Source organism: Nelusetta ayraudi, unplaced genomic scaffold (genome assembly GCF_046127955.1).
Source record: "Nelusetta ayraudi isolate G7.1 ecotype Tasmania unplaced genomic scaffold, CSIRO-AGI_Nayr_v1 ptg000021l, whole genome shotgun sequence".
Taxonomy (NCBI): domain Eukaryota; kingdom Metazoa; phylum Chordata; class Actinopteri; order Tetraodontiformes; family Monacanthidae; genus Nelusetta; species Nelusetta ayraudi.
The window spans coordinates 3,350,001-3,376,257 of record NW_027466071.1 but is presented as its reverse complement, the minus strand read 5'-3'; the positions used below and the strand labels follow the sequence as shown (position 1 = coordinate 3,376,257).

Genomic DNA, 26,257 nt, shown 5'->3' with positions numbered 1-26,257 from the left:
CCAGCATCCACTGGGATCTCCAACGTCCTCAAGGGCGGCAGTAACGCCAGAAGACATCTTAATGACGTGCGGCGCTCCGGGAAGCAGTGACTGCGGATCTTCGAGGAAGACTTGTGTGGAGATAAACTCCTCACACTGATAACAAAACAAGAGACTCCAGAAATGATCACTGACTTTCAATTTGGCTTAAAAGTCAAGTGAACTGGCGCAGTCAATGGATATAAGTTACCCGCGCTAATTTCCGATCGACACGACAACTGTGTGAATTGTCAAAAAAAAAACTGGCATCGGGGCGTTGGTGCGAGGACATCGAGAGACACCGGCCTTCATCCTGTGTGTGTGTGTGTGTGTGTGTGTGCAGAGTAGTGGGAGCTTAGACATGAGACAAAAATGCTTTATTTCCTGGGCCGGTTATGTTTTCATCATACATGCAGGACAAGGTGAGGCAGGTTCGATGTCTCAACACTGATGTTCCTTTAATCGGCTGGCATTCATAAATGATTGGAAGGGTATTGTGAATCCAATAATGCCGCTTTCAATCCCAGATTCTTGGAAACTAGCGAGACGCAGCGCCTTGTGTCTTTGGAACAGGGGCTTCTGCTGGACGATGGCCTCAAACTCAAAACAGAGTTCCATTAATTTTGTGCGTCAACAGAATCTTTGGCCCTGAGAGGAACCGTCTGATTCTGATGTAGTTAATTTTTAATCTGTTCTACTTTGTCTAAACTTTTTTGTTTCATTTAAATTTTCTTTTTTTTTTTTTTTTTTAAACTTTTTTCTTTTTATTTTATTATTGTATCATTATTTTATTTCTTGTGTGAATTTATTGATGTTTTGAACGGGGGGTTCTTTGCCCTTGGCCTTCAAACCTTTTCCTGCACATTTTCTATCTAATCCTGTTAATCTTGTATTATATGTTTTCTTCTTTTTTTTTGCAACATGATGTGCAAATAAATACATTTTTAAAAAAAAAAAAAAAACAAAAAGAAAAGAAAAGAAAAAAGAAGATGAGAGGTGTGGACGTCCAGTGAGCAGGGAGGGAATTATCGCACCTGGACGAGCCTGGAGAGTCTTTGGCCGAGAGTCGGCCCTGTCACACGGCAGGAGAGTCGACCAAGGGCACTATTTGATATTTAATATTTAATGCGCTCGCCTAATCATGCTCAGGCCTTCAGACGGGCGGGCGTGCGATGGAACGAGAGAGAGAGAGAGAGAGAGAGAGAGAGAGAGAGAAGCCTCACTCTTGGTTTTCTGTAGGGCATTTAATAATTTCATATACAAGTGATTTATCATAATATTTCCCAGACAATCTTCTGCTATTCTTCCCTCTCTTTGTCTTTCGCAAGCGGACCAGCGCGCGCGCGCACACACACACACACACACACACACACACACACACACACACACACACACACACACACCCTCTCCCTTTCAGTTTCTCTCTCTGCAGTAGCATCATCTAACTCCCCGGTCAAAGCGGAATAATTGTCAATGAATATTTAACAAGGTTTCAGATGGAGGGATAGACATCATCCTCTCTCCCCCTCTCCTCTCTCTCTCTCGCTCGCTCGCTCTCGTTCGCCCGCTCGCTCGCTCGCTCGCCGTGATCCAGGCAGGGGTTAGCGATACGCCGTGGTCAGCGATGCGTACAGCAGCCAGTGGATTAGAGGCGGCGGATGATGAAGTGCAGAATAAATACTAAATAAACACTCTCTGGCTCGGCTTGGGCTGCACGTACAGTATCGCCGGCGGCCAAAATGCTCATCGGCCATTTTGCGTCCTTCTAAACCACCGGCGCCGCCCCATCCCCCACCTTCAACCACCAGGCTGCTCTTCTTCCTCTTCTTGGTTTTTTTTTTTTTTTTTTTTTTTTAAAACACACAGGAGGAGGTCATGAAATTGTAATTACGCACCGGCGGCATTTTGTCATTTTTTTTTAATCCGCCGGTTTGAAATATTCAGAGCGGTCCGTCGGGGGTGAAGAGCGCGGACGGGTCTGAGAGGTTGCGGGTTTGACTTCCCCCCCCAGTCAGTGGCGGCGGTGCCTTTGGCCCAGACTGAGACGGAGGAAACGGGAGAGAGTCTGAGAGCAGCAGAGGGCGAAACTTCCTGACTGGTGGAGCCACAGTGGGTTGTACAGTGTGCCAGAGGGGGGGTAGCGGAGCAGCAGCAGATGGACGGAGCGTTCTGGTGAGCCACCTCATAGGAGGAACCAATACATCATGGGATGTTATGGAGGAAACATGTTGCTGTAATGTCAATGGAAAATGAAGCAAAAGGAGTTGCAACCAAATCAGAGTCTCTGAAGCCCCACCAGGGTCTTTAGCTCTTAGAACCACTTAGAACCATCTAGAACCATCCCGAACCACCAGGGTCTTTAGCTCTTAGAACCACTTAGAACCATCCAGAACCACTTAGAGCCTCCTCGAACCATCCAGAACCACCAGGGCCGTAGTTTGCCCACACCTTGTCTTAGCAGTATCACTGTGGCAGCCTTGTCCAAAAGAATCAATGACACAACAAAAACGACAACAACAACAACAACAACAACAACAATGACACTTGAAGCCTCATTAACTGACGCCTCCACTTAATAAGTGATGTATTATGACCCCATAAACATGCTATGGCTAATTTGTCAGTGGATAACCACGCAGCAGCAGACACAATGGGAAGTGTGCTGATGATCGGCCTAATGGCCTCTCTCTCTCTCTCTCTCTCTCTCTCTCTCTCTCTCTCTCTCTCTCCTTGTCTCTCTCCCCTCTCTCTCTCTCTCTCTCAGCACTGCAGGCTCTTCCTTCACCAACTCGTCCTCAACCACGACTTTCTGCTGCAGGAAATGAGCTCAGAAGGGCCTCTGTTAACTTAATGTGGATAAATGAATATTCACGAGGGTAATGGTGGTGGTGGTGGTGGTTAGCTCCAGCTCTGTTGGTGCACACACACACACACACACACACACACACACACACACACACACAGCACAAGTCTGTGTGTTTGACTCTGTCTCAGGTCTTCCAGTGTGGTGAAGTCTGCTGCTCACTCTAACTGATTTTGTGCAGTCAGAGTCACGTGTCCTAATCTAAAATAAGCTAAGCTAAGCTAGGCCAGGCTAGCTGGCCAGTCTGATGTGGCTGCACGACTGGTGCAAAGCAGAACCACCTTCATCCACCAGAGTCAGTGAAGCAGGAGCAGGTCCTAGGAAAGGGATGGATGGATGGATGGATGGATGGATGGATGGATGGATGGATGGATGGATGAGGAATGAATGGATGGATGGATGGATGGAGGGATGGATGATGGATAGAGATGGATGGTTAGATGGAGTGATAGATGGATTCATGGATGGTGGATGGATTCATGGCTGAATGGATAGATGGATGGATGGATGGACGGGGAACTAAACCATTCATAAACGCTCCACCTCTCCTCCAATCAGTGAAGCAAATGCATTTTGCCAAACCCCCGGAGCCAGCGTCAGTCTTCCCAGCCGCGGTGCCACACTTTGAGGTCTTCATTTTAAGCCCGCAGCTTCAGAAACGGGTCGAGTTTTGAGTTTCACGGCAGCACTTTGCGCCGTGAAACTCCCTCTGCGTTGGGGAGCGTCGCTCCGCTTACAAGTTTAATAAGCAAAACATCCCCAACAATCCCAATATTGCCGGGTCGACCTCATTTGAGAGTCAAACCTAATTGAAACAGGGGCTTCATTTCCAAACAGCGTCAGTGTCTCCCTGCGTCTCTCCTCCGCTCCCTCCCTCCTCTCTCTCTCCCTCTCTCTCTCTCTCCCTCATTGTAATCAACAGCCCTTACAGCCAATCTGCTGGCAATAAAAGTGTCTGCAGCACGATGATGTACGGCTCACAGAATTACCTTATCTGCCTCTGATTTACTGTGCCCCACAGGTAGAGACAAAAACAGCCTCCACACCTCTGCCACTTCCACCGCCTCCATCTTCTCATCCCCCCATCCGCTCATACATCCCACAGTGCTCCTCGCTCGCCGCTTTTATCGCCCTTCTATCAATCCCCTGTGCTCCCTCGCCTGCGTTCCTTCAGCGCCAGGACTCTCACCCCGTCCTCGCAAAGCAGAGCGGAGAAAGCAACCAGGCCGGAGGAACGGTGAAAGTGCAGCGGCTCCTCTTTACACAGGACTTGGGAATAAGGTGGAGACAGTTTATAAAACTGTATCGGACAAGGTCGTAAAGCGTATACACGCCCATGCGCTCTCGTACACACACACACACACACACACACACACGCAGTCGCAGGTTGAGCATCAAATGCTGTGGTTGGAATTAGAGGCAACACTCGTCCTGTTTTATCTGTTTACTGAAGAGCACGACTGCAAATCTTTGATCAGAGCCAATGAGAAGATGGATCGCTTGTGTGTGTGTGTGTGTGTGTGTGTGTGTGTGTGTGTGCGGGTGCGTTTGAGTGAGCGCGGGTCTTCGCCTTGGCGCGCGGTAAGTGCATTTCTGCACAGTAAGTGTAGCCCTTGATGTACGAATACAAATGAGCAAAATGATATCGAAATGTGGTTTTGATTGTGCGGCTTTGTGAACGCGAGTGGGGTGGAGTGTGTAATTAAGGCACTGTGTGTGTGTGTGTGTGTGTGTGTGTGTGTGTGTGGGTGTGTATGAGGGGGTGGGGGGGCGTAGGGTCCATCTGTGCAAGCATTTCTGTTTTTGTGCTTTTTGCTTTGTGTGCACGGCAAAGATTTATCAATCTGTATTCATGTGTATTCATGTGTATCCCTGCGAGCGTGTGTGTCTGTGTGTGTGTGTGTGTGTGTGTGTGAGTGCACGTGCGTGCGTGTTTCCAGAGCGCCACTCCTTCAACAGTCTTCCTTAATGAAAAATAAATAGTGTCCAGTGTTTCAGAACATCCCTTCAATGAGGTGGAAAACAGACAAACCGTCGGATCTTGGCTGGGAGATGAAGAGACGCAGTCGTCACCCAGTTAGCTAGCAGGCTGCTAGCAGGCAGCTAGCGGGCTCCTGCTAGCACATCTTTCTATTGGAGCTCTGAGGGAAACAGCTTGACTGCTGGTGACCAAACCTGACAGGAGTGGACAGGTTGTGTGTTAAGTCAAAAGTTTGGACACGCCTTCACGTTTAATGGTTTTTCTTCCATTCTCATGACTTGACGTGATTGACACTGTAGAGTCTCACTGAAGGCATCACAACTACGAAATGAACACACACGGAATGACGGAGTTTTGTAGCATGTTGGCTTTTCCCCACGAAATAATTCCATCACATCTTTCCGATGCGTTTGAAGATTTTTCAAGTGGACACTCGCAGCCAGATTTGAAATAATACTTCAATTCAACTACATCCCGTGAATTCAATGTCTTTACTTTCACTGGCATGACTACTGACATTGTAGTTTCTCACTGAAGGCATCAAAACTACGTATGAGCACACGTGGAATTATGCAGGAAGTGTAAAATAACTCAAACACGTTTTCTATTTTAATTCTTCAGAATAGCCACCTGTCATAAAGAGCATATTGGGAGTTATTGAACATCTTTCTTTGTTGCATAATGACAACATATATCTTGCTCATATATTTGATGTCTTCAGGATCTATCTGCAGTGTAGAAAGTTGGAGAGATAATAAAAAAAAATAATAATAATTGCATGAGAAGGTCCAAAGTGTTTGGGCAAGAAAATGAGAAACGTATGAATGAGTTGTAAAAAGTTCTGTTCGGATCAGTGGTTTGGGATGGAGGTCAAACCCGAGTTCAGTTGTCGTGGGACAGTTTTCCACCACTGAAGCTTCTCCTGGTGTGACTGCTGAAGGGTCTGGACGGAGGAGAACCTGAGCGCGACGCCGCCGCCGCTTCCTCGCAACTCTCATCAAAACTCAAAGGATTGTAATAATTCCAAATGAACGCGGCCGTACGTCTTTCTGGAACTTCAAAAAAAAAAAAAAAAAAAAAAAAAAAAAGAGTAGAGGGGAAAAGAAAAACACACCTACTTTAAATATTCACTTTTCCCAATCCTGTAATTAAATATTTGAAAAATATCAGGGATGGAAAATTAAAACAGAGAAAAGCCGCCGCCGCCGCCTCTATCAAATTATTCTCCCTCTCAAAGTACATTTGAAACGTCAGATCGCCGTCGGCAAAGACACTGGAAGAGCTCTGTTGGCTTTTTTTTTTTCTTTTTTTTTTTTATTCACTTTATAAATTACATTTCGGAGTGCTTTGGCATGCCGCCGCCACCCAGAGCAGACGGCGTTAATTATTTCTTATTGGGATCGGCGGCCATTATTTGCATATTTCATTTAGCTGTTCTAGATGTTGCAGGTGGGCGGGAAGGGAGTGTGTGTGTGTGTGGGGGGGGGGGGGGGGGGGCATGGGGGGGGATCGCAGAAACACTTTTCACTTTGCCTCTCAACTTTCAGATGGGAGGAAAAAAAAAATAATAATAATGAAAAAGATCCGCGGGAGCTTTCATTTAGGACGGTTTTAGTCGCCGCAGCAGATCAGTGGTGATCATTAACGGCGTCAAATCGGCTTTTCCACATCCAAACAGGCGACTGTGCGAAAAGGTCAGAAAACAATTTTAAGGACCTCGGCGTCGCCCCGGCTGCGTGCGGTTTTAAAAAACGTCAATTAAAGCGTTATTTCTCGTCAATTGGCTTTGGGACGGTAACAAAACCAAGCCTGATCAGAGTTAGGCACATCTGCTGGCTGGGACCAGAACCCGAGAGAAGCAGTCAGAGAGTTGGCTCCGAGAGCAACAGTGCACTAACTTGACAAAAGTAAGAAGTCATCCAGAAATTAATTAGACCTCACATTTATAAAAAAAAAAAAAAAAAAAAAAAAAAGTACCTGTAAAAAAAAAAAAAAAAAACAATTATCTTTGGCTCCCAATGTTGGCCCGACTCCAGTTTAATATTTGTTCTCTATCTTTGGCTTAATTAAATGCAAACATGACTATAACACTTTGGTCAAATTGTAAAATTAAATATCTTAAAGTGCTGCAGGCGGTGAAAAAAAAAAAAGACTCGCTGGAACTGTCTTGTTATTAAAAAATCAGTCTAGCCACTGTGTCACATAAATATGAGGATTGAGTTATTTCACCACCGAGTTGTGAAGTCTGGAGGCAGACATGACGACAACCAGCGTGGACACACAGGAAAAACCTTGACAATGTAGCACTTTGTATAAATACATGTATATATATATATATATATATATATATATATATATATATATATATATACATATATATATATATATATATATATATATATAAATATATATATTTACATATATATATATATGTATATATATGTATTATATACATATAATACATACATATATATATATTTATACATATATATATATATATATATATATTTGTATAAATACATATGTATGCATATATATATACAAATGTATGTATATATACACACACACACACACTATATATATGCATAAAAAAACTTCACTTGAAGAAGTGACGAATGTCTTTTCCTATATATATGCATAAAAAAACTTCACTTGAAGAAGTGACGAATGTCTTTTCCTTATTTGATTTCTGATTTAAGCCTCATGCCCCCCCCCCCCCCCCCACTACAACCTACGGGCCCTTGTGGAGACATTTATGTTAAATCTGTTGAATTTGGTATTTTGTATGCATACGTTCCTGATGCTGCAACTTTCATCTGGCGGTTTATTCTAAAGTGGGGACCTACAGTGTGAAACTTGCTGCCTGCGCTGCGACATAAAGCCCCTGCAGCATCTTTCAAATGACCTGGAAATGCAGCTTAAGCCAGCGACTTACACCAACACCACCTTTCCCTTTCTCTCTCTCTCTCTCTCTCTCTCTCTCTCTCTCTCTCTCTCTCTCTCCATCTCAAATCATCTTGATAGAGAGCGGCTGCGTGGTTAAACCAACTCCCCAAACTTGCCCAACTTTAATCTTAATTTATGTAAAGTGCTGTGTGTTGGAGCTCCGGGAGCGGGACGAGCCGTCTGATTGGCTCTATCAGGTATCAGGCAGGAGTCCAACGCTCGGTAATTTGATTTAAGGAGTTGGTAATAACCTGAGGTCAATATTTAAATCACTCAGAGGGAGAGAAGAGCCGCTTGGCGTGTTCAGGATGCTTCACTTCTCAACTGGCTCGGATCTCTATCACTACCTTCCTCCTCCTCCTCCTCCTCCTCCTCCTCCTCCTCGCTCTCCTCGATTTTTCCCTCCTGTTCTGCACATTTTTTCACTCCCAGGTTACATTAGCTGCTCACAATTTTTTGTTCCCAAGGAAAATTCTTCATGCATATCTGATCCACGCTTTCTTTCAGTGTTCTTTATCCTCTCGGTTCTTTTTTTTTCAACTTTATGGGTCTTTTTTCTTGGATTTGTCTTTTTTGTATTTTGCCATCCGTCTGTCAACAGAGAGGTGATGTGACACAAGGAGTGATGGGGCAACCAGGAGCACAACGCAATGTCTCAATATGCAAACTTCTGCTCCAACACCCGAGTTCACATCTTGCCAGGTCAGGAAACAGTGGGAGGAGGAGGAGGAGGAGGAGGAGCAAACAACGAGGAATTTTATTTGTATCTTCCCAAAAGTAAAGCACTGTGAAGTCTTATATCTTCAGAGTGAATGTGATGCGTGAGGCGTGTCCTCCCGAACCGAGAGCTCCAGAGGAACCAAGACCAGACTCGCAGGTTCCTCAGTGTGATCTTGGCGTGTTCACATACTGAGAAGAGGCTCTGTGTGTGGACCAGGAGGCGACTGCTGCTGCTGCTGCTGCTGCTGCTGCTGAAACTCTTTCACTTCATCCCAGTGGTGACGTTTCCAAACCTCCGTCCTTTCTTTCTGCTCTCATCTCACCTACCCCCACCCCTCCGCATCATGTCCTCCCTTCCTCCTCTCTGTTGACACCCCCCCAGCGACCCCCCCCCCCCACCCACCCACCCTTCCCCCCCATCATTCCACCTCCCACTATTCTCTGTGTGGTCTGTAGGCTGAAATAGAGGCCCGAGGCCAACAAGCTGTCTCCACCAGCCACGCTGATAAGGCGCTCGCATGCACCGCCCGCCCGCCTGCCCGCCCGCCCGCCCGCGCGCACGTACACGTGCACACAAAGAGAGAGAGAGAGAGAAGCAGAGAGAGAGAAGCAGAGAGAGAGAACGTTATTTAACTAAGATGAATATTTGTGAATATTCTTGTGTGAGGTCAATTGTGACCATACTTTTTTTTTTACACACACAGACAGACACACATACCACGTGCACGCGAGCGCGCGCACACACACGCACACACACACACACACACACACACACACTCCACAAGCATATGATCAGAATTAGAACACCCGAAACAAAACATTTTTGCACCTGAAAAAACAGCGTTCCTAATGTTCCAGGGCGTGTGTGTGTGTGTGTGTGTGTGTGTGTGTGTGTGTGTGTGTGTGTGTGTGTGTGTGTGTGTTGTCTGGGGGGCTCTCAACAGGATTTGTGTCCAGTGTGTGTAAAGGCTGTTGATCTTATTTCACCTCCACCGGTGTGACACTGCACTCACTCCCAGAGAAAACACTCAGCAACAGCCTGTGAGAACACACACTACACACTACACACTACACACTACACACTACACGCCCTGAGTGCTGAAACCATGTGTGTTGGTCCACATGCGGTAAAAAACAAAAAAGAAATAAAAAGCTTGTTTGAAAGTGGAACGACTCAGTGGTTCTTTGAATTCAACTCCTTGTGGTTGCGGCTCACTGGGCCTCTGACGAGTCACATTCACCCAACACGCTGTTCAAACACCAAAACCCGTTCTTCTGTTCAGAAATACAAGTTGATGATGCTAATAATTATGTCACGGTAATATAGAAAACAATATTGCTTTATTACTTTTTCGATTTTTGTACAGAGTTAATGTGTGAATTCACAGATTGCGACAATAATAAATAAATGCATTACTTTATGTGACCAGTTTTTGGTGGTTTTGATGCGTCTGCTCAACACTGCAGCTACGCTCACTGTCAATGGGATTCGCTTACGGCTTTGCTATTTATATTTATCCACACAGTAATTGCAATTGACTGACATATACTAAGCACAGTGGTGGGGAGCAGGAATAGAAACAGCTTGTTTGCGCTGCTGTTTATTCAGGAGCGTTGCTTCGGCTCAACGGGGATCCCAGTGACTGAGCGCCGGTGAGCTGACAGAAAACAAACAGCTGAGCAGAGGCGGAGGCCAGAGTTCTATCAGACTATCAGCATTATTCCAATTTAAGGTTTACTTTTTGTTTTGTTGTTTGCACGCGCAAGCCCTGTTTTGATGCGTCTGTCGTGAGTCTCACACCTTCAGCTGACATTCCCTCACTTTCTCCGCCACCGCTTTTAAACTGCTGCCATGAGTGCAATGCAGAGGAGCTAAAAAAACAAAACAAAAACAACAACAATGACAGGCCGCAGGGGAGCGGGAAAAGCTGATTTATAATTGGTTGGAAGGTGAGTCCAGCTCTGTCCTGCTAGTTGCAATGTGTCTCTCTGGCATATTTAGAATAGACTGATTCCCATCAGAGGAAGAAAATCACCTGAGAGTCGCTCTGCATCTGAATACCTCACTCAGCGCCGTCTTCATCACACTGCCGGCCGAGAGGAGCCCGAAAGTGCTGCGAGCTTCCTGCTTTGCCGTTGATTAAAATGTGACTCGTCGTCCCGTTTAACGACGGCGATCACATGACATCGGTGTCGTCTGAGCGCGAGGAGAAGAAGACGCTGGACAACTAGAGACACACACACACACACACACAGAGACTCACATCCAGGAGCTGCGACTTCAACACCATCGTTCATTCACCTCTTTTCAGTGTGTGCCAGTGTGTGTGTGTGAGAGAGAGAGAGTGTGTGTGTGTGTGTGTGTGTGTGTCACAAGACTTGGTCCAATCCCCTGTAATGTGACAGACAAATCCCGCTAAGCTGTTAAATATTACACTGCTTTCACACTCGTATTAAACACCTTTCCACTGCTCTCTCTGCCTGTGTTCTCCCTCACACACACACACACACACACACACACACACGCCACAACCTTTACCTTCATCTTCAATATGCAATAAAACACTACAGAAGTCACTTGGAAATCTTCACACATGCACAGCAGCAAATCTTTAAAATGCAGCAGCAGTCAAACACCAGCAGGCTCCTGGTGCAACACTGTCGCACGCCCACCAGCCCTTCAGAGGGTCCTAGCACACCCGCTCTGTGTGTGTGTGTGTGTGTGTGCGTGTGTGCGTGCCCTAATCCCCGGCGCTGGCCGTCTTGTCTGAGTGTTATATTTGCTGGTATCAGTGTATCTCCTCCTCCTCCCTCCTAATCCCACCACCCTGCCTCTGATATTTCCTGACATTTACATGAATCGCCCCTCTCCAGGAGGACGGATGGGGGGATGGGGGAGCGCAGGAAGTGACGGATGGAGAGGACGCTTGAAGACGGACGGACGGGGAGAGAGCGAGAGAGAGAGAGAGAGAGAGAGGGTGACGGAGGAGGAGAGGATGGAGAGGAGGAGAGTCGGTGTGAGTGTAAAAGGTCTGAGGGGGTTTAAAGGGTGTAGAGGGGCGGAGGATGGATGGAGGGCTGGAGGGATGGATGGAGGGGGGATACACAAGAAAAAGCAAAGAATACATAGAGTGGGGGGACGAGAGGATGAGAGAGGACCAGAGGAGGGGGGGAGAGGAGGAGCGGTGGAAAATGAAGCGACGGACGAGAGGAGAGGAACGACAGCTGGAGACGGCGGCGGAGAAAGAAAAAGAGAGAGGGGGGGGGGGGCAAGATGGATAGAGACAGAACGACGGGCACAGAGATGGAATAAAATAATGGTGCGACGCACTCAGAAGAGGGAGGGAGGGATGGATGATGGATGGATGGATGGAGGGAGGGAGGGATGGATGGATGGATGGAGGGATGATGGATGCATGGATGGTGGAGAGTCAAAAGACGGAGGGATGAAAAATGACAAGGAGGAGAGGGAGGGCTGGACACCTTATCAGGGACATGTGTTAACACCAGTGACCCACGAGGTCTTCACACACACACACACACACACACACACACACACACACACACACACAAACACAAAGAGAGAATGAAAGACTGTGATGGGAAACATCCTGGGAGCAAGTTGGAAACTCCAGACGCCAAATAATAAAATAACATTTCCGCCTCCATTTGCTTCTTTCAATAAAAAAAAATGACCGACAACTGGGCCGTCAATCACTGTTTGTGTTGTGTGAGTGCAGTTCATATTGCGCCATCCTCCTGCTGCGTTTTCATGACAGGGAGCTGTCGTCAGTGCTGTCATCTCAGCATGTACGTATTTAGAGCAGTACTTTGAGCGCGAGAGTACCTACATAGTTGTACATTATAGTGCAACAGCATATCTGACACACGGTCTTCAACCTCTTGAGTGCAATATACAATGATAAATAAAATACAACGATACACTTCCAGTTTGTCATCACTGTCTCACCGCACTGAACATCATTGAAGTGGATTCACTGACGTGTGTTTTTTTTTAAAACATTAAATATCCACCTACCCTTTTGATCAGCTCGCTGCAGTTCAAAGCCTTCGTACAATCATCAGTCGCAACCCCGTCAAGAAATAAGAAGTCGATTCAAAGAAGCCCTGGCGGCTGGGAGCGACCCGGTGAGAATTATCGGCAAAGTTGTGGGCAAACGTGCGCGACGACAACTCAGCTGTCGCACAAACGGCGCCGCCGAGGCCGTCGGCGTCTGAGGAAGCTTTGCACTTTGCGTTCTAGGGCCGTGGCAGCGTCAGGATCTCCTCTCGATCCTCACTGATGACGCCCTATGAAGATAAATCAGTCCAAACGTGTTACACAATCAGCATCAACTCAGCGCAGCACAGCGCAGCGCAGTGCAGTGCAGTGCGGCCGCACCAGCGGTGAACTCAGCGTCGCTGCCTCGGTGCCGGCTGGGAAATGTGTCATTTGCTTCTGCTCTTAATTGCAGTAAAAATGAAGATTAAGAGGATGAATTATTGATACAAGTTGGTATTTAATCTCTGCTAATGAATAGTGAATTCACTGCTTATAAATATTGTACGAGGCTTCCTAATTTGATAAATTTATTCCAATTTGCCCTTTATTTTGCCCTTTAGTCAAGGTTACATTCATTCACACACGCGCACACACACGCACACGCACACACACACACACACACACACAAATGAGCTGTGTTGTGTTTACATACCCTCTGCCCTTGGTCATTTTTGAGTCATTTTTTTAATAGACACACACACGCGCGCACACACACACACACACACACACACGTTTGTGCAGTCACACACGAACAACACACACACACACACACAAACACAAACAAACAAGATGCCCTTGGTTGACCTTGAGTCTGCCCCCCCCACCCCCCCACCAGCCGCTATCATTCCCTCCCTGGGAGTCTGTGGCAGTAATTAGGTCGTGCATCTGATTGTCATTAAAGAGCACTAGCAGATAATGAACAGGCCGTAAAGCCACATTCAGGGCTTCCGACCGCCGCCATCAAACTGCGTGATGGCCCCGCCGCCAAACAGCTGCTGTGGCGTTCGCTGGCGGCCGGGAGAAGAGAGCGACAACGACCCCGGAGAGGCCGGGAAGCGTCGGGATGGAGACACGCTCTCGTGATTCCATGGAATAGATGGTAAATGACTTCTCACACCTGAGCAAAGGTTTCCAAGAGGGGGGAAAATATTCACCGCAGCCAAGTTCAGTCATCAATAATTCACTCGATTCATCGCATCAAAAATAAGGATTTTTGTGAAATATGCTGATTGTGAATTCATTTGGCTTCCGAACGCTGCAGTTTCATCTCCGTCTTTCGCGGTCGAGTCGGAAAAAGGGTTTCTACGATCGTGTCGAGCTCGCGGGCCGGTGACGATCGAAGCGGGAGAGAATCGCCCTCAAACGAAGGAGGAAAAGATCGCTCGGAAAATTCCGCTACAGTCCGACAGGAAAAGCAACCAGTTTGAGGAAAATGTTTAATCAGTGTCAGTGCGTCTGAAAAAAAAGCCAAAGATCTCGACTGAAACCCGACCGTTTCCAAAGTCGATCGCTATTCAACCCTGCGCGGCTGCGCTAACAGTTAGCTAACTGGCATTTTGCAGCAGTCGCAAGTCTGCGACTGAACTCTGTTACTTTGCAACGACTTGTAAAAAGATAAGAAGGATCCATCCAGTCACTGCCCGTTGGTTTCCTCCATGAGAGGATTAGAACAAGGCCAAGTGAGAGTCTCCATCAATACATGAAGATCCAGCCACTGTAGTTGGTTATTCGTAGTTTAGTTTGGTTCTTCATAAAGTCTCCATCTGAGTATTTGCGCACATCCTGTCTTTTCCCACTCGAAATGAATAAAAACTTCAAAACTCGGAAAGTGTGGCGTCCACTTTCTTTTTTTACCCAGCAGTCAGAAATGTGCAGCTTCACGCCGCTGCAGTTTGTTTTTCAGGGGAGGAAGTTTGACGGGTCAAGGATTTAAGTGCAACAAAGAGACGTTTCCACGGAGAAGCAACGGACTGTTAATGTGCCGTGGCCACGCAAGCACACACACACACACACACACACACACACACACACACACACACACACAGGTAGTAGCCGGCTAATGGCTGTCACTGTTGACTGATCATAGTGATCAGGCTGCTGGAGCTCTAATTGCAACTAAACAATCTAAAAACAACCACAGTCTGGTTCATTAGAGGGGAGGTGGGGGGGGGAGGGGGAGGGGCAGACGAGGAGGAAGGCAGAGGCAGATCTGTACCAGACTGCATCATGTTGCAGCAGAGGAAGAAAAGAATTGAAAAATTCATCTGAGATGGACGCAGGAATGGAAAGAACTGCGTCCAGAGTAAAAAGAAAGGAAGGAATTATTACAAATGGAGCCCATTATTGATTACCTGCAGCACTCATTTGACGTTGACTGTGTTTATGTGTACTACTTGGGTGTTCACTGTGTACTCAACGACTGTCTGCCTTCACTAGGAACTTTGTGAATGGAGGTGCTGAGATGCTTTCATAGAGTGGCCAGCGAAGGCCCTGACAGAGGCGGTGAAGGTGAAGCCAGTGAGTTAGACTGGAGAAGACGCAGTGACTTGCACGCATAACAACAGACGCCCATGTAAACAGAAGTCATAACCGGGCGGATGCAACAAAAGTGCGACGCTCGGTGCAAGATTGTATCTAATTAAGCAAGACCAGCCAATTTAGCAGCGGCCAATTAGAGCCAAGAAACCAATCAGGATTTTAATTAGCAGCCAGGAGAAACGCTGTAACAAAGTTTACAGTCAGTGGGTGTGTGTGTGTGTGTGAGTGAGTGCGTGCGTGTGTGTGTGTGTGACAAGAAGTGCGATGGATACCAGGCTCAGCAGAGGAGGAAATGGACGGATACAAAGCGACTCATGAACCACCAAACAGAAAACACATGAACGTGACAAAAGACAGAAAATATTTTTTTTTTTTCACCTTGAGGCCGTCAGCTGGGCACGGGGGCAGCCGATTGGTGGAGGCGCTCCCCGGGGCTCTGAAGGGCTGCTGCGATTGGCTGCTGTAGAGGAGGCGGGCCTGGATGCAGCGGAGGGCGCGGAGCATCCAGGAATGTTGGCGCCGGATCTGCCGCTGGAGTTGATCCCATTGGCTGGAGACCATATGAAGGATATCCTTCAGGCCTGCGGGGCGAGAGACATTCAGAATGGCCACAGAGGAAAAGAGCGAGAGAGGGGGCGAGGGAGGCGGGGAATCAAAGGAGTTTTTTGGGGGAAAAAAATTTACATTGAAAAATGTGTGTGTGTGTGTGTGTGTGCGTGTGTGTGTGTGTGTGTGTGTGTGGCAGTGGTGGGAGTGAGGTGAGTTTGTGAGCCGAGCTTCCCGGCCTGCCTCTACTCTCTCATAGTCACTTCAAGTCGATGGTTCAATTTAACCCCAGTCTATAAAAAAAAGTTTATAAAAAAAAAAAAAAAAGTCATTTGTTTCAGAAATAGACTCAAAATTAAGCTTGGAAAAACTGATCAAAACAATCATGCAGGGGCTGGAAATGGAGAAACTTTTTAATGAAGGTGCAGCTGAGTTTAAGAGGCGTTGAGGCTGAGGGGACTCTGCTGTCACCTGGTATGCATCATCCCACTCCAGAAACATCTGTTCTGGGAAGCATTGTAATCAATCTTACTGAAATCTCTGGTTTTCACCTCAAACTAATCGATCTGCGTCATTACATTTCCTCGCTGTAAAAATGACAACTTTCTTTTTTTTTTTTTACGACTGTCTCTTTTTTTTTCGAACTTACTAATTATAGTGTTGCATGTTCTTGTCAGAAGCAGCTGGGAAGTGGGATTTATTCCATGATAAATGTGTGTAGCTGCAGAATAACTAAGCGCAGACTGCTTTTACCACCACTAATAATACAAAAGATGATGTTGTGAATTACCCCGACTACTTTGAACTCATCGTAAACACAGACGTTCCATGTACTATACATGAATGAGTTTTATTGTGAGGTCGACGCAAGTTACGACTAAAAAGTTGGGAGCACTGGACTTTCTGTGAAGGTAAAGTGTTATAAGTAATATAATAAGTAAGTAATATCAAACCATGTAGAAAGCATCTTCAAACCACGAGGAGGAGCGTTTTAATATATGACATGCATGTAATGTATGGACACTCATTCTGGACGGTGGTGACATTTTTTATTCTCCGTTTGTCCAAAACAAAGTCACAACCAACCTCACACTTTCGCACAGGCTGGTTTGCCTGATTTATAATCACACTCTCTTGATTCGAATAACAAAAACATGCCTTCAAAGTTCCAACTATGGTCTGCTGGATACCAGATCTGGCACCAATATGCATGAGTCACAGGAATGTTGAGGGTTGAAATGCATGTTGGCTCTGTCTCATGGTGACCATGCTCACTGACTGACTCTGACCACATGGGCTCTTCATGGAAACATGAATAAAGCAGTGGTGTTCACCAGCACCCCGGTGGCTTTGCATCGTCTCTCACGCTGCTGCCTGGCAGCACAGATTTCAAACTCATAATATTCTGGGAATGTCGCTGCCTTCTGGTTTGAGCCTGCTGGCTTTTCTCCCTGCGATTCCTCTCTGAGCCTCTCGGTTTCATTCTTTGTCTTGATCTCTCTCTTACTCTCCCTCAGCTACATTAATATGAGCTCTCTCCTCCTCTGAAGGTCACTCTGTTAATCCAAATATTAATAATGAATGGAGAGTTGGGGCTGCTCCGTTATGGCCACCTGAGTGTGTTTCAGTGTGCATCCACTTCTGGTGTGCACCGAAAGGAGTGTCACTTTGTGTGTGTGTGTGTGTGCGTGTGTGTGTGTGTGTGTGTGTGTGTGTGTGTGTGTGTGTGCGTGTGTGTGCGAGGCGGAGGAGAGCGTACCTGATTGGTGAGAGGTGATGACAGGGAGCAGCGCTCTGCCTTCCTCCATTATACTTTCCTTCAGTGTGCTGTGAGTGTCGACATTGAGCTTGAAACTCTGCAAGAGACGCAGGTCATCGTTAGCATGTGGATGGAAAATGAGTTTGATGAGTACTTGGAGATACTTGGGGACTTGAGTTGCCCCAAAACTGAAGGGTGAGTGTAGCGCTCCCCTCAATATGTTAAACCAACGAGGGCAGGGCTTTTGGGTTCTTTTAATATATATGTTCTTATACACTCTGTTTGTTATGTTTTGGATCTCTCGTTAATTAAATGGGTTTTCACTATTAATTTATTTACATTTAAACATTTAATTCTCTTTTACTTATAAATTATAATCAGAAGGTACAGAACCTAGAAACAGGGTACATTCAAAAAGCACAAAAAACGAATTAAAAATATTCCAGCTGGAAAGTTTGCACTGATAAAATTGGGAATTGATTTTTTTTTTTTTTTTTTTTTTCTAATTATATGCACAGTAAAACAAAAACAAACATAATGTGTCTGTATGGGGGGAAAAAAAAACAACAACATATTTTCACATGTTAATCCTAATGCGAAGCGCTGATTCCATGTGCACTCGGTCAGAGATGGTCCTTCGTCTGCGGTGAGGGATGGACGCCTGATGGCATCAGTCAAAGCACGACAAGGTCAGACCTCCACACCACCAATATTTATACAGCAGGACATAAAAAAGATGAGACGAATGGGGTGATGTGTTTTACACCCACCGACGCGCACACATCATGCATACTGTACATGGCGTGCTATGGACACAGCATGTTATAGTTAGTTAGCACAACGCATGTTTGTTTGAGGGGGAGAAAACGGTCCGGTTTTTGCTTGATGGTCCGACTTCCTTTTTTTAAAGAGACAAATAATATAACTGACGCACTCCTATTTGTGTTTTTGAGCGTATTTGCGCCACAACTCTCTGCCGTTGCTTCTCCGTCAACGGCAGAGTGAGACGGGCTCGTGTGGCTGCCTCAGATCCATTCAACTGCATCATCGACCATTTGATGGACCGGGTCTGCGCCTGGATCCCAGGGGGTACGTCCAGGAAGCTACCTCCTCAGACTTCTGGAATATGCAGATGACCCTGCGCTGTTGGACACAAAGAAGGCCTAAAGATCTACCAGGAAGAAGCAAAAACCCAAGCGCATCAGAAGAGGTCCTCCCTCAGCTGCAGATACACGGGGAGGATGTGGAATCTGTGACCTCCTTCCTCCCCACCTGGGGTCCACCATCACAAATGATGCCAACCCAACTCCAGAGATTAACCGGCGATGTACTCTGGCGGCTAGGTGTCATGCAAACTCCCTGGGGGGGGAGCACTGTGGCTACATCACTACATCACTCCATCTCCAGAGCAACAAAACAGATCTATAACAGCCGAGTGCTCTGCGTCCTTCTCCACGGAGCAGAAACCGGGCCACCAAACACGACCCAGACTGGCAGGATCGATGGCTTTGACTCCAGAGGACTCTGCACAGTCGAGGACATGGGAGGCTACCTGCGAGCGGCAATGTACACAATGAAACCTGATTGGCTCTCTGCATGGCATCAGCCCAGACATGGAACAAAGAGACGTGATGATGAAGCTGATGGGACGACTCAGTAAATTGTTCTTCCCTCGCTTCAATCATCAAAACTCCAAAACCGCAGTTTTTCTAAAGATAAACTACAATATATTACTCTTAACACCAAACAACACGCTATATCTCCTCACAGGCACCATAAAAACACATCCATATAATGAACGACTGTGGGCTGTCCGCAATAATCGCTGCCTCGCACACGTGACTCAAAATCTCACGGCTGATTGAGTAATTTTACAGACTCGCCAGCCACTCTGCTCCACATCATTTCCAGATAAGCTGGCGACAAAAAAAAAAAAAAAAACCCAGCTAATAAACATAAAGTGCATTTATCGGCACTACACAAAACACGGCGTGACTGTCTGCGCGTCTGGGTTAGGCTGATGTGAGGAGTGAATTAGGTTGTACCGATTATCTGAGGAGAGCGATCGTATTTCAGCGGCCCATTCCACAAGCGTTTGGGCCGCGTTTCCCCCCACTAATATATGGAGAGCATGGAATCGATAAGAGCCGAACAGCCAGCCATCAATCACACAATGATAAGGCATGCAAAGCAAGCCTTCATGTACGTCAGACAAGCAGGACCATAACAAGAGGCTCCGCGCAAGTATTTATACGTCTTGTAGGGAGGTGGGGGGGGGGGGAGCGAATGGCGGCATGACAGCCGCGCAAGATAGAGGGAGTGTATATTAGTGCACGTTAACAATAAGAGCAAAGAGTCTCAGAAGTAAGATATATTGTTACCTGATAGTTTGTGTTCTTGTCAAATTTTCGCACAACGTAGATTTGAGAGAGAGTTAACTAGGATGACAGAGTCAACTCAAAGAATGCATTTAAATATTTTAAAACTCAAAACAAAATGCTGAATGTGCAAGTTTGCTTTTACACTGCGCTGGGAGGTGGTGGGGGGGGGGGGGGTTGAAACGGAGAAACTTGAAAGGTGGCAGGACGGCTCGGATGAGAAGACTAAAAAATATTGAAGTCAAACTTTGTCAAGACCTTCCGCCTGAACTGCTTCCAGGGGGTTGAACATGACCCGGCCAATTAGCTTCTGTTGCAATGAAAGAGTCAAGGACTGCAGCTTTGCTTGAGCTAGAAGAGCTGCCCAGGCCACACTCGGAGGTACTGAAGGCGCTGAATTGCGCCTCCTTTGACCGTGACAGCCAGACTGTTCTGACCAATCACTCTCATTTTTGATCTTTTTGTTGACGTCTACGAGCGCCACTTAGCATCTCCTGTGGATATGCAAGACACACCGTCTAGTGTGGTAGAAGGAGCACCATAGAGTGGATGGACCATGAAAAGCCATTCAAAAAAAACTTGACTGGTTTGGATGTGAATGGCCATTCACACTTGCTGCTAAGTGATCTTTGTCCAGGGGATCACAGCTTAAGAATTAAAGTTCAGAGCAGGAAGATGACAAACAGTGAGAACTGCTCTAAGATTACAGCTAATGTCATGGTCTGATTAACACACACACACACACACACACACACACACACACACACACACACACACACACACACCTGTACAGAGAGAAAGACAAAGAGAGAGAATCTGCTTCAAAGCCAGAGTGATTAGATTAGCTGTTAGCATTAGCATACGAGCCTGGAGCAGGAGAGGACGGCCACACAAGGCCTTGTCTCCAATCGCTTAGCTTCTAGCATTAGCATATTAGCGAGATGCTCAGAGTGTGTGTGTGCGCAGCCCCGGTACTGCGTTAGGGATGACATTGGGCTTTGACATTGAGACTGCGCATTAGGCCGCGCTGATCACACACACACACACACACACACACACACACACACACACACACACACACACAAACATACACACTCCTCTGGTTGATGAGACATGATCTGATCAAAGGGTCCCAGTAATAATGATGATCGAATTGTGTTGATCCACACGGAGCAGCGTACAACACCAGAGAGGAAGAGCTGCACTCCCGCAGGTTATTGTGTGAATGTGTTTAGCTTTTAGCATTTTCTTAGCCTATTATGATTTGAATTATTTTGATTTCATTTTTAAAACTTCTCTCTAACTTTTCTCATTCCACTTGCTTCCCTTCGCAACATGCATTTCATCAGCCTAATGCAGGCTGGGCAAACTATTTAACTGGTGGGGCCACAATGGCTTCTACAATGTGACAGAGGAGCCGGAGCAGCAGCAGATGGATGCAGTGTTTTGGTGAGCCACCTCATAGGAGGAATAAAATATATCAAGGGATAAAACATGTTGCTGTAATGTCAATGGAAAATGAAGCAAAGCAAAGTTGCAACCAAATCAATGTCTTTGAAGCCCCACCAGGGTGTTGAGCTCTTAAGACCATCCAGTACCACCTAGAACCATCTAGAACCATCCAGAACCACCCCTGGACCACTAGGGTGTTGAGCTCTTAAGACCATCCAGTACCACCTAGAACCATCTAGAACCATCCAGAACCACCCCTGGACCACCAGGGTGTTGAGCTCTTAAGACCATCCAGCACCACCTAGAACCATCTAGAACCATCCAGAACCACCCCTGGACCACCAGGGTGTTGAGCTCTTAAGACCATCCAGTACCACCTAGAACCATCCCGAATGCAGAAATGCACGCGTGCGACAAAGATGAGAGTAGAGGAGAGGAGTGAAGGCTCGGCTGCCTTCCTCCTTCAGAGTGGATGGAGGTGAGGTGGCCATCAGAAGGACTGGAGAAGTGGCGCAGCAGCAGCAGCGGCAGCAGCAGCAACGCATAATCTGCATTTTCTGATTCAAGCAGCCCAGGGTGGAGGTAGTAGAAGACCTCTCAGCCCCTCTCTCACACCTCTTTATCTCTCTCGCTCTCTCCCCCTCTCTGTCCCTCTGTCTCTCTCCCTCCCTCTTTCTCTCCCCCTCTCTCTCTCTCTCTCTCCCTCTCTCTCTCTCTCTCTCTCCCTTATGTTGCCTCAAATAGTGTTGCTGCTGGTAATGGGATTCAAAGGCCTGGATCTCCCATCAGACCCAATCAATAGGCCTTTCATTGGCCGCCATCTCTCAGCGCCTTACAAAGAGCAGCCTGTGTGTGTGTGTGTGTGTGTGTGTGTGTGTGTTAACGTCCTCTCGCCTCACTGATCTCCCCGGGATTCCGGAAAGACCTGTGCTTATTCGCTCCACGCGCCCTAAAAGACACATATAGACACATATGCACAGGCAGCCACACACACACAAATAGGCACGCACACACACGCGCACGCGCACACGCACACACGCCAGCTACGGACCAAATATTCAATTGGAAAAGCAGCTCCACTCCACCCACTGCTGCCCTGGAGCTGTGTGTGTGCGTGCGTGTGTGTGTTGTGTGTGTTACAGAAAGCAATATAGAGAAAAGTAGAGAAGTAAGAACTTGAGTGTGTGTATGAGAGAGAGAGAGAGAGAGAGAGAGAGAGAGAGAGAGGGGGAAGGGGAATAGGGAGAGATGGAGAGACAGAAGAAAGAAAAGACAGAAAGTGTTCAGTTGGATGCGAGTCTGCAGCTGTTTCATATTTTTTTATAACTGCGAACACATTTAGAGCCGAGAGCAGCAGTGAGTTTAGGTTCAACCACAGCAGTCTGAGTCGCAGTCTGATCCGCTGTCTGTGGAGCGCACTGCCGCTGCTGCGTCACCCACATCCAGAGTTAGAGCCACGTGGGGGTCTCACCCACGTTCAACCCTGGGATTACCCCCAATATAGTGCGCAGGCCGCAGAGACACATTTCCATTTGATGGCTGCAGAATTGTCAAAAACAAAAGTGCAATCGGTGTTTTGGCTTCCTTTTTCTTTCAGAATAACTTCAACTTTCAGTATCGTGCGGTTCATTGAAGGTCGCTCTGTGTTTATCACCTGTGAAAATGGGTTTAAAAAAAAAAGGGGGAAGAAAAACAAAAAAACGGATTTGTTTTTCCAAGTTTATAATGTTATAGGAACTCTGAAATGATGTGAAAAATAATGAAATTGAACTTTTGGCTATTTTGAATATGCACAAAAAATTTGGAAGCCATTGACTTTAATGAAAAAGTTTTTTTTTTTTTGAAGAAGAAGAAGAAGAAGAAGAAGAAATGTTGCACGTAAAAACTACAAGGTTCATTTATGACGTTTTTGTGTCCAGAATTCTCTTGACACATTGAACGGTGTGCAACAAAAATAATTCATTGTGTAATTTTTTTTGTGTGTTTTTCAGCAAAGAGAAAAAAAAAAAAAAAAAAAAAAAAAAAAAAAAAAAAGGGACGTGCGTTTGTTTCACACAAAACGGTTTTCCCTCCTGATCCACATCCTGCAATATGCGGCCGCATGTGCTGTCAATAAACATGCGAGTCTCATCCCAAAGGAATGTGAAGGGCGCGATGCCTCGGAGGGCAAAGAAGGAGCAGGAGACAGCTGAACAGAATCAGAGGGGTCTGCTCTAGTTGTGTTTTGGGGTGTGTGTGTGTGTGTGTGTGTGTGTGTGTGTGTGTGTGTGTGTGTGTGTGTGTTGAGTGGGGGTGGGGGGGAGGGGGGGGTTGTTTTGCCCATACTCATAAAAACTTTACCTTGACAGTCACATCCAGACAGGAAATTCCGCCTAAAGTGCTCAGCAACAAAAGAGATTACAAGCTCCAAGTGCTTTACATAAAAGACATAAAAAAGGGCATAAAATGCAGGACAGCAAATCAATATGAATGTAGTAATAATAATGACGCATTAAAGCAAGGGACACCGTGTCATAAACCTCTGAGAAATAAGACAGAGGGACTCATTAAAAGCAGATTAAGTGCAGATAGAAATAGACCCTGGGAATATTGATGCTTTCCATCAATGGTGAGGATTATATTTTAGATTTCTCTTGAAAACAGCCACCGAGCCGATCTTCTTAACTATTGCTTTTGTTTTAACCGATAGTTTCCTTCCACTGGCGAGTCAGCGGCGGAAAATCTGCCAGAGCGTCCTGATTGTATTTGAAGAGCAATCTTCTGTTTCTCAAACTGGATGTTGAAAAGGAGAGAGAAATCTCCTTGATTTACCCGGCTTGCCGAGGTAACACTTCCATTAGTGAAGCGGCGCTCCTGCCAAAGATTCAAAGCGGCTCTTGAGTTGATATCAGCGCTTGGAATGGGCCCGCAATGTTTTTTTTGAACACAACAGCAGCAGCAGCAGCAGCTGCTGAGGAAAGTAGGAAACAAAACACAACCAAACTGTTGTTCCTGATAAAGATAAAGCTTCAACCTCAGGACCATCAACTGGCCCGAAGAACCTCAGACCACCTCGGACCTCCCAGCACCTCATGAATGGACACCTTTTGAAGAAGCCTTGGACAAACCTGCCACGCTGTCACTGTTTAAGCATTGCCTCAAGCCGCGTTCACACTGCCAGCCTAAATCCGATTTAAAGTCCATCCAGATTGGAACTGGACGGCTCTTTTGTAGTCTGAACGCTCACAAATCACATGAAATCCGATTGTTGCCAAACGGATTAAAACCACCTTGGGGAGGTTGTGGGCCGAGTGCGACTCAGTGCGAACGGCTCCGAGCACAGCGATGGGTTTTGACCGTCAGGGACGTCACTCTACGCCACGCAAGAGCGCCACCAGAGGGCGCCATTGGAGGTGCGCAGCTGTAACGTCACGGAGCAGACAGAAGCAGCAGAGACCAGCAGTCAGTCCCTGGACAGAGGAGGAAGCTCATTGGCTCATCAGTGTGTGGGGAGATACAGTAGCTCCATTCAAGCCAAGCTAGCAAGTCAAGTGCCGCTGTCGCAGTGATATGACGTCACACACACGACACGCTACGCTGGACCACGCCTCCGCTAACACCTCGTTGCTACAGCAACCTGGCAGGCGGCAAAAATAATGTGACCCAGTCTGACCAGAGCCAGGCTATTCTATTCTATTCTATTCTATTTTATGTCACTGATCACTATTGGGCCAAACCGCTGCTCAAACGGGACGCAAAAGCTGGCGTTGGAGTTCACTGTGAAAGAAAACTTTGAGTGATCGAGACGCACAGAACAAAATGAAGGAAAAAAAGTTGTGAAGGAACAACAAAGGAGAGAGCGAGGGAAGCTCTCTCTCTCTCTCTCTCCCTCCGGTAGCAGCAATCGACAAAACACACAGTGGAAACTACAAAGTTCAAGTGTGACTATCGGCGCGCGCACACACACACACACACACACACACACACACACACACACACGCGCACACACACACACACACACACACACACACACACAGGGAAGGGGGGGGGGTAGAGCAGTTCAAAGTCCTATTAGCGATGCGTTTTCATCCCCCCACCCCCCCCACCCCAACCCCCTCCCCTTCTCTCTTTATTTAACGAGACGAGCCAATTAGGAGCTCCGGAAATTCTAATTGAAGCTAACCGCCGCTAACGCTAGCACCGCTGGCAAGCGCAACAAAGTCGACACGTGTAAACAAACCAAAAACAAGCGGCGGCGGCGGAGGTAAAAAATTTAAAAACGAGACCAGACTCGTGCGTGTGTGTGTGTGTGTGTGTGTGTGTGTGTGTGTGTGTGTTCGGCACGGCACTCTGCAGGGACGGATGTGGAGATGCTGATTTGGATATCTGTCTAGGAACATGCAAATGTATGCAAATGAAACCTCGGTGTGTGTGTGTGTGTGTGTGTGTGTGTGTGCGTGCAAATACACGCCTTGCTCTCGTCGTACGTGTGTGTGTGTGTGTGTTTGCGTTTCGTTCACTTAAATGCAAATAAAATGTGTTTGCTGCAGCGTGCGTGCGTGCGCACTCGCGTCTAATTTCCTCGCCGTCTAGAATGCATTTTTGATGAGCGCTGCGCTAGGTGTGTGCACGTGTGCGTGCGCGTGCGTGTCCGTGGATGCGCTAAGCCCATATGTTGGCGATAAAGCGTGCGAGTCATTGCCAAAGCGCTTTTCATCCTGCCGTGTGTGTGTGTGTGTTGATACTCAGAAGTGCATCCGCTCACTGATCTAAACGCAGCTTGGATGTTGTTTTTTTTTTAAAGTGCGACCGCTGAAATTAGAGCGGCGAGAGGAGCTTTGATTGTCTCAACACATCCGCTGGAGGAAACCCAGAAGAAGGAGAAGAAGAAGAAGAAGAAGAAGAAAGGAAGACGGAGATAAAGGAGGCGTCCACCGACCTCTTCGGCTGGGATCTAGAGTTCTAATGTGCCAGCTGGGCGGGGGAGGGGACATAGGGGGGGGAGTGGATGGAT

General features: G+C 46.8%; 1 protein-coding gene across 1 annotated transcript in view; it reads right to left on the bottom strand.

Annotated features, from left to right (window-relative positions):
• Positions 1 to 26,257, bottom strand: part of akap6 (A kinase (PRKA) anchor protein 6) — a 166,100-nt gene that overhangs the window by 93,223 nt on the left and 46,620 nt on the right. The window contains exons 13-14 of the mRNA XM_076027444.1: positions 17,435 to 17,531; positions 15,508 to 15,710 (exon numbers count right to left, since the gene is read on the bottom strand). Coding sequence (XP_075883559.1) covers positions 15,508 to 15,710; positions 17,435 to 17,531 — 300 coding nt within the window. The remainder of the gene's footprint in view (positions 1 to 15,507; positions 15,711 to 17,434; positions 17,532 to 26,257) is intronic.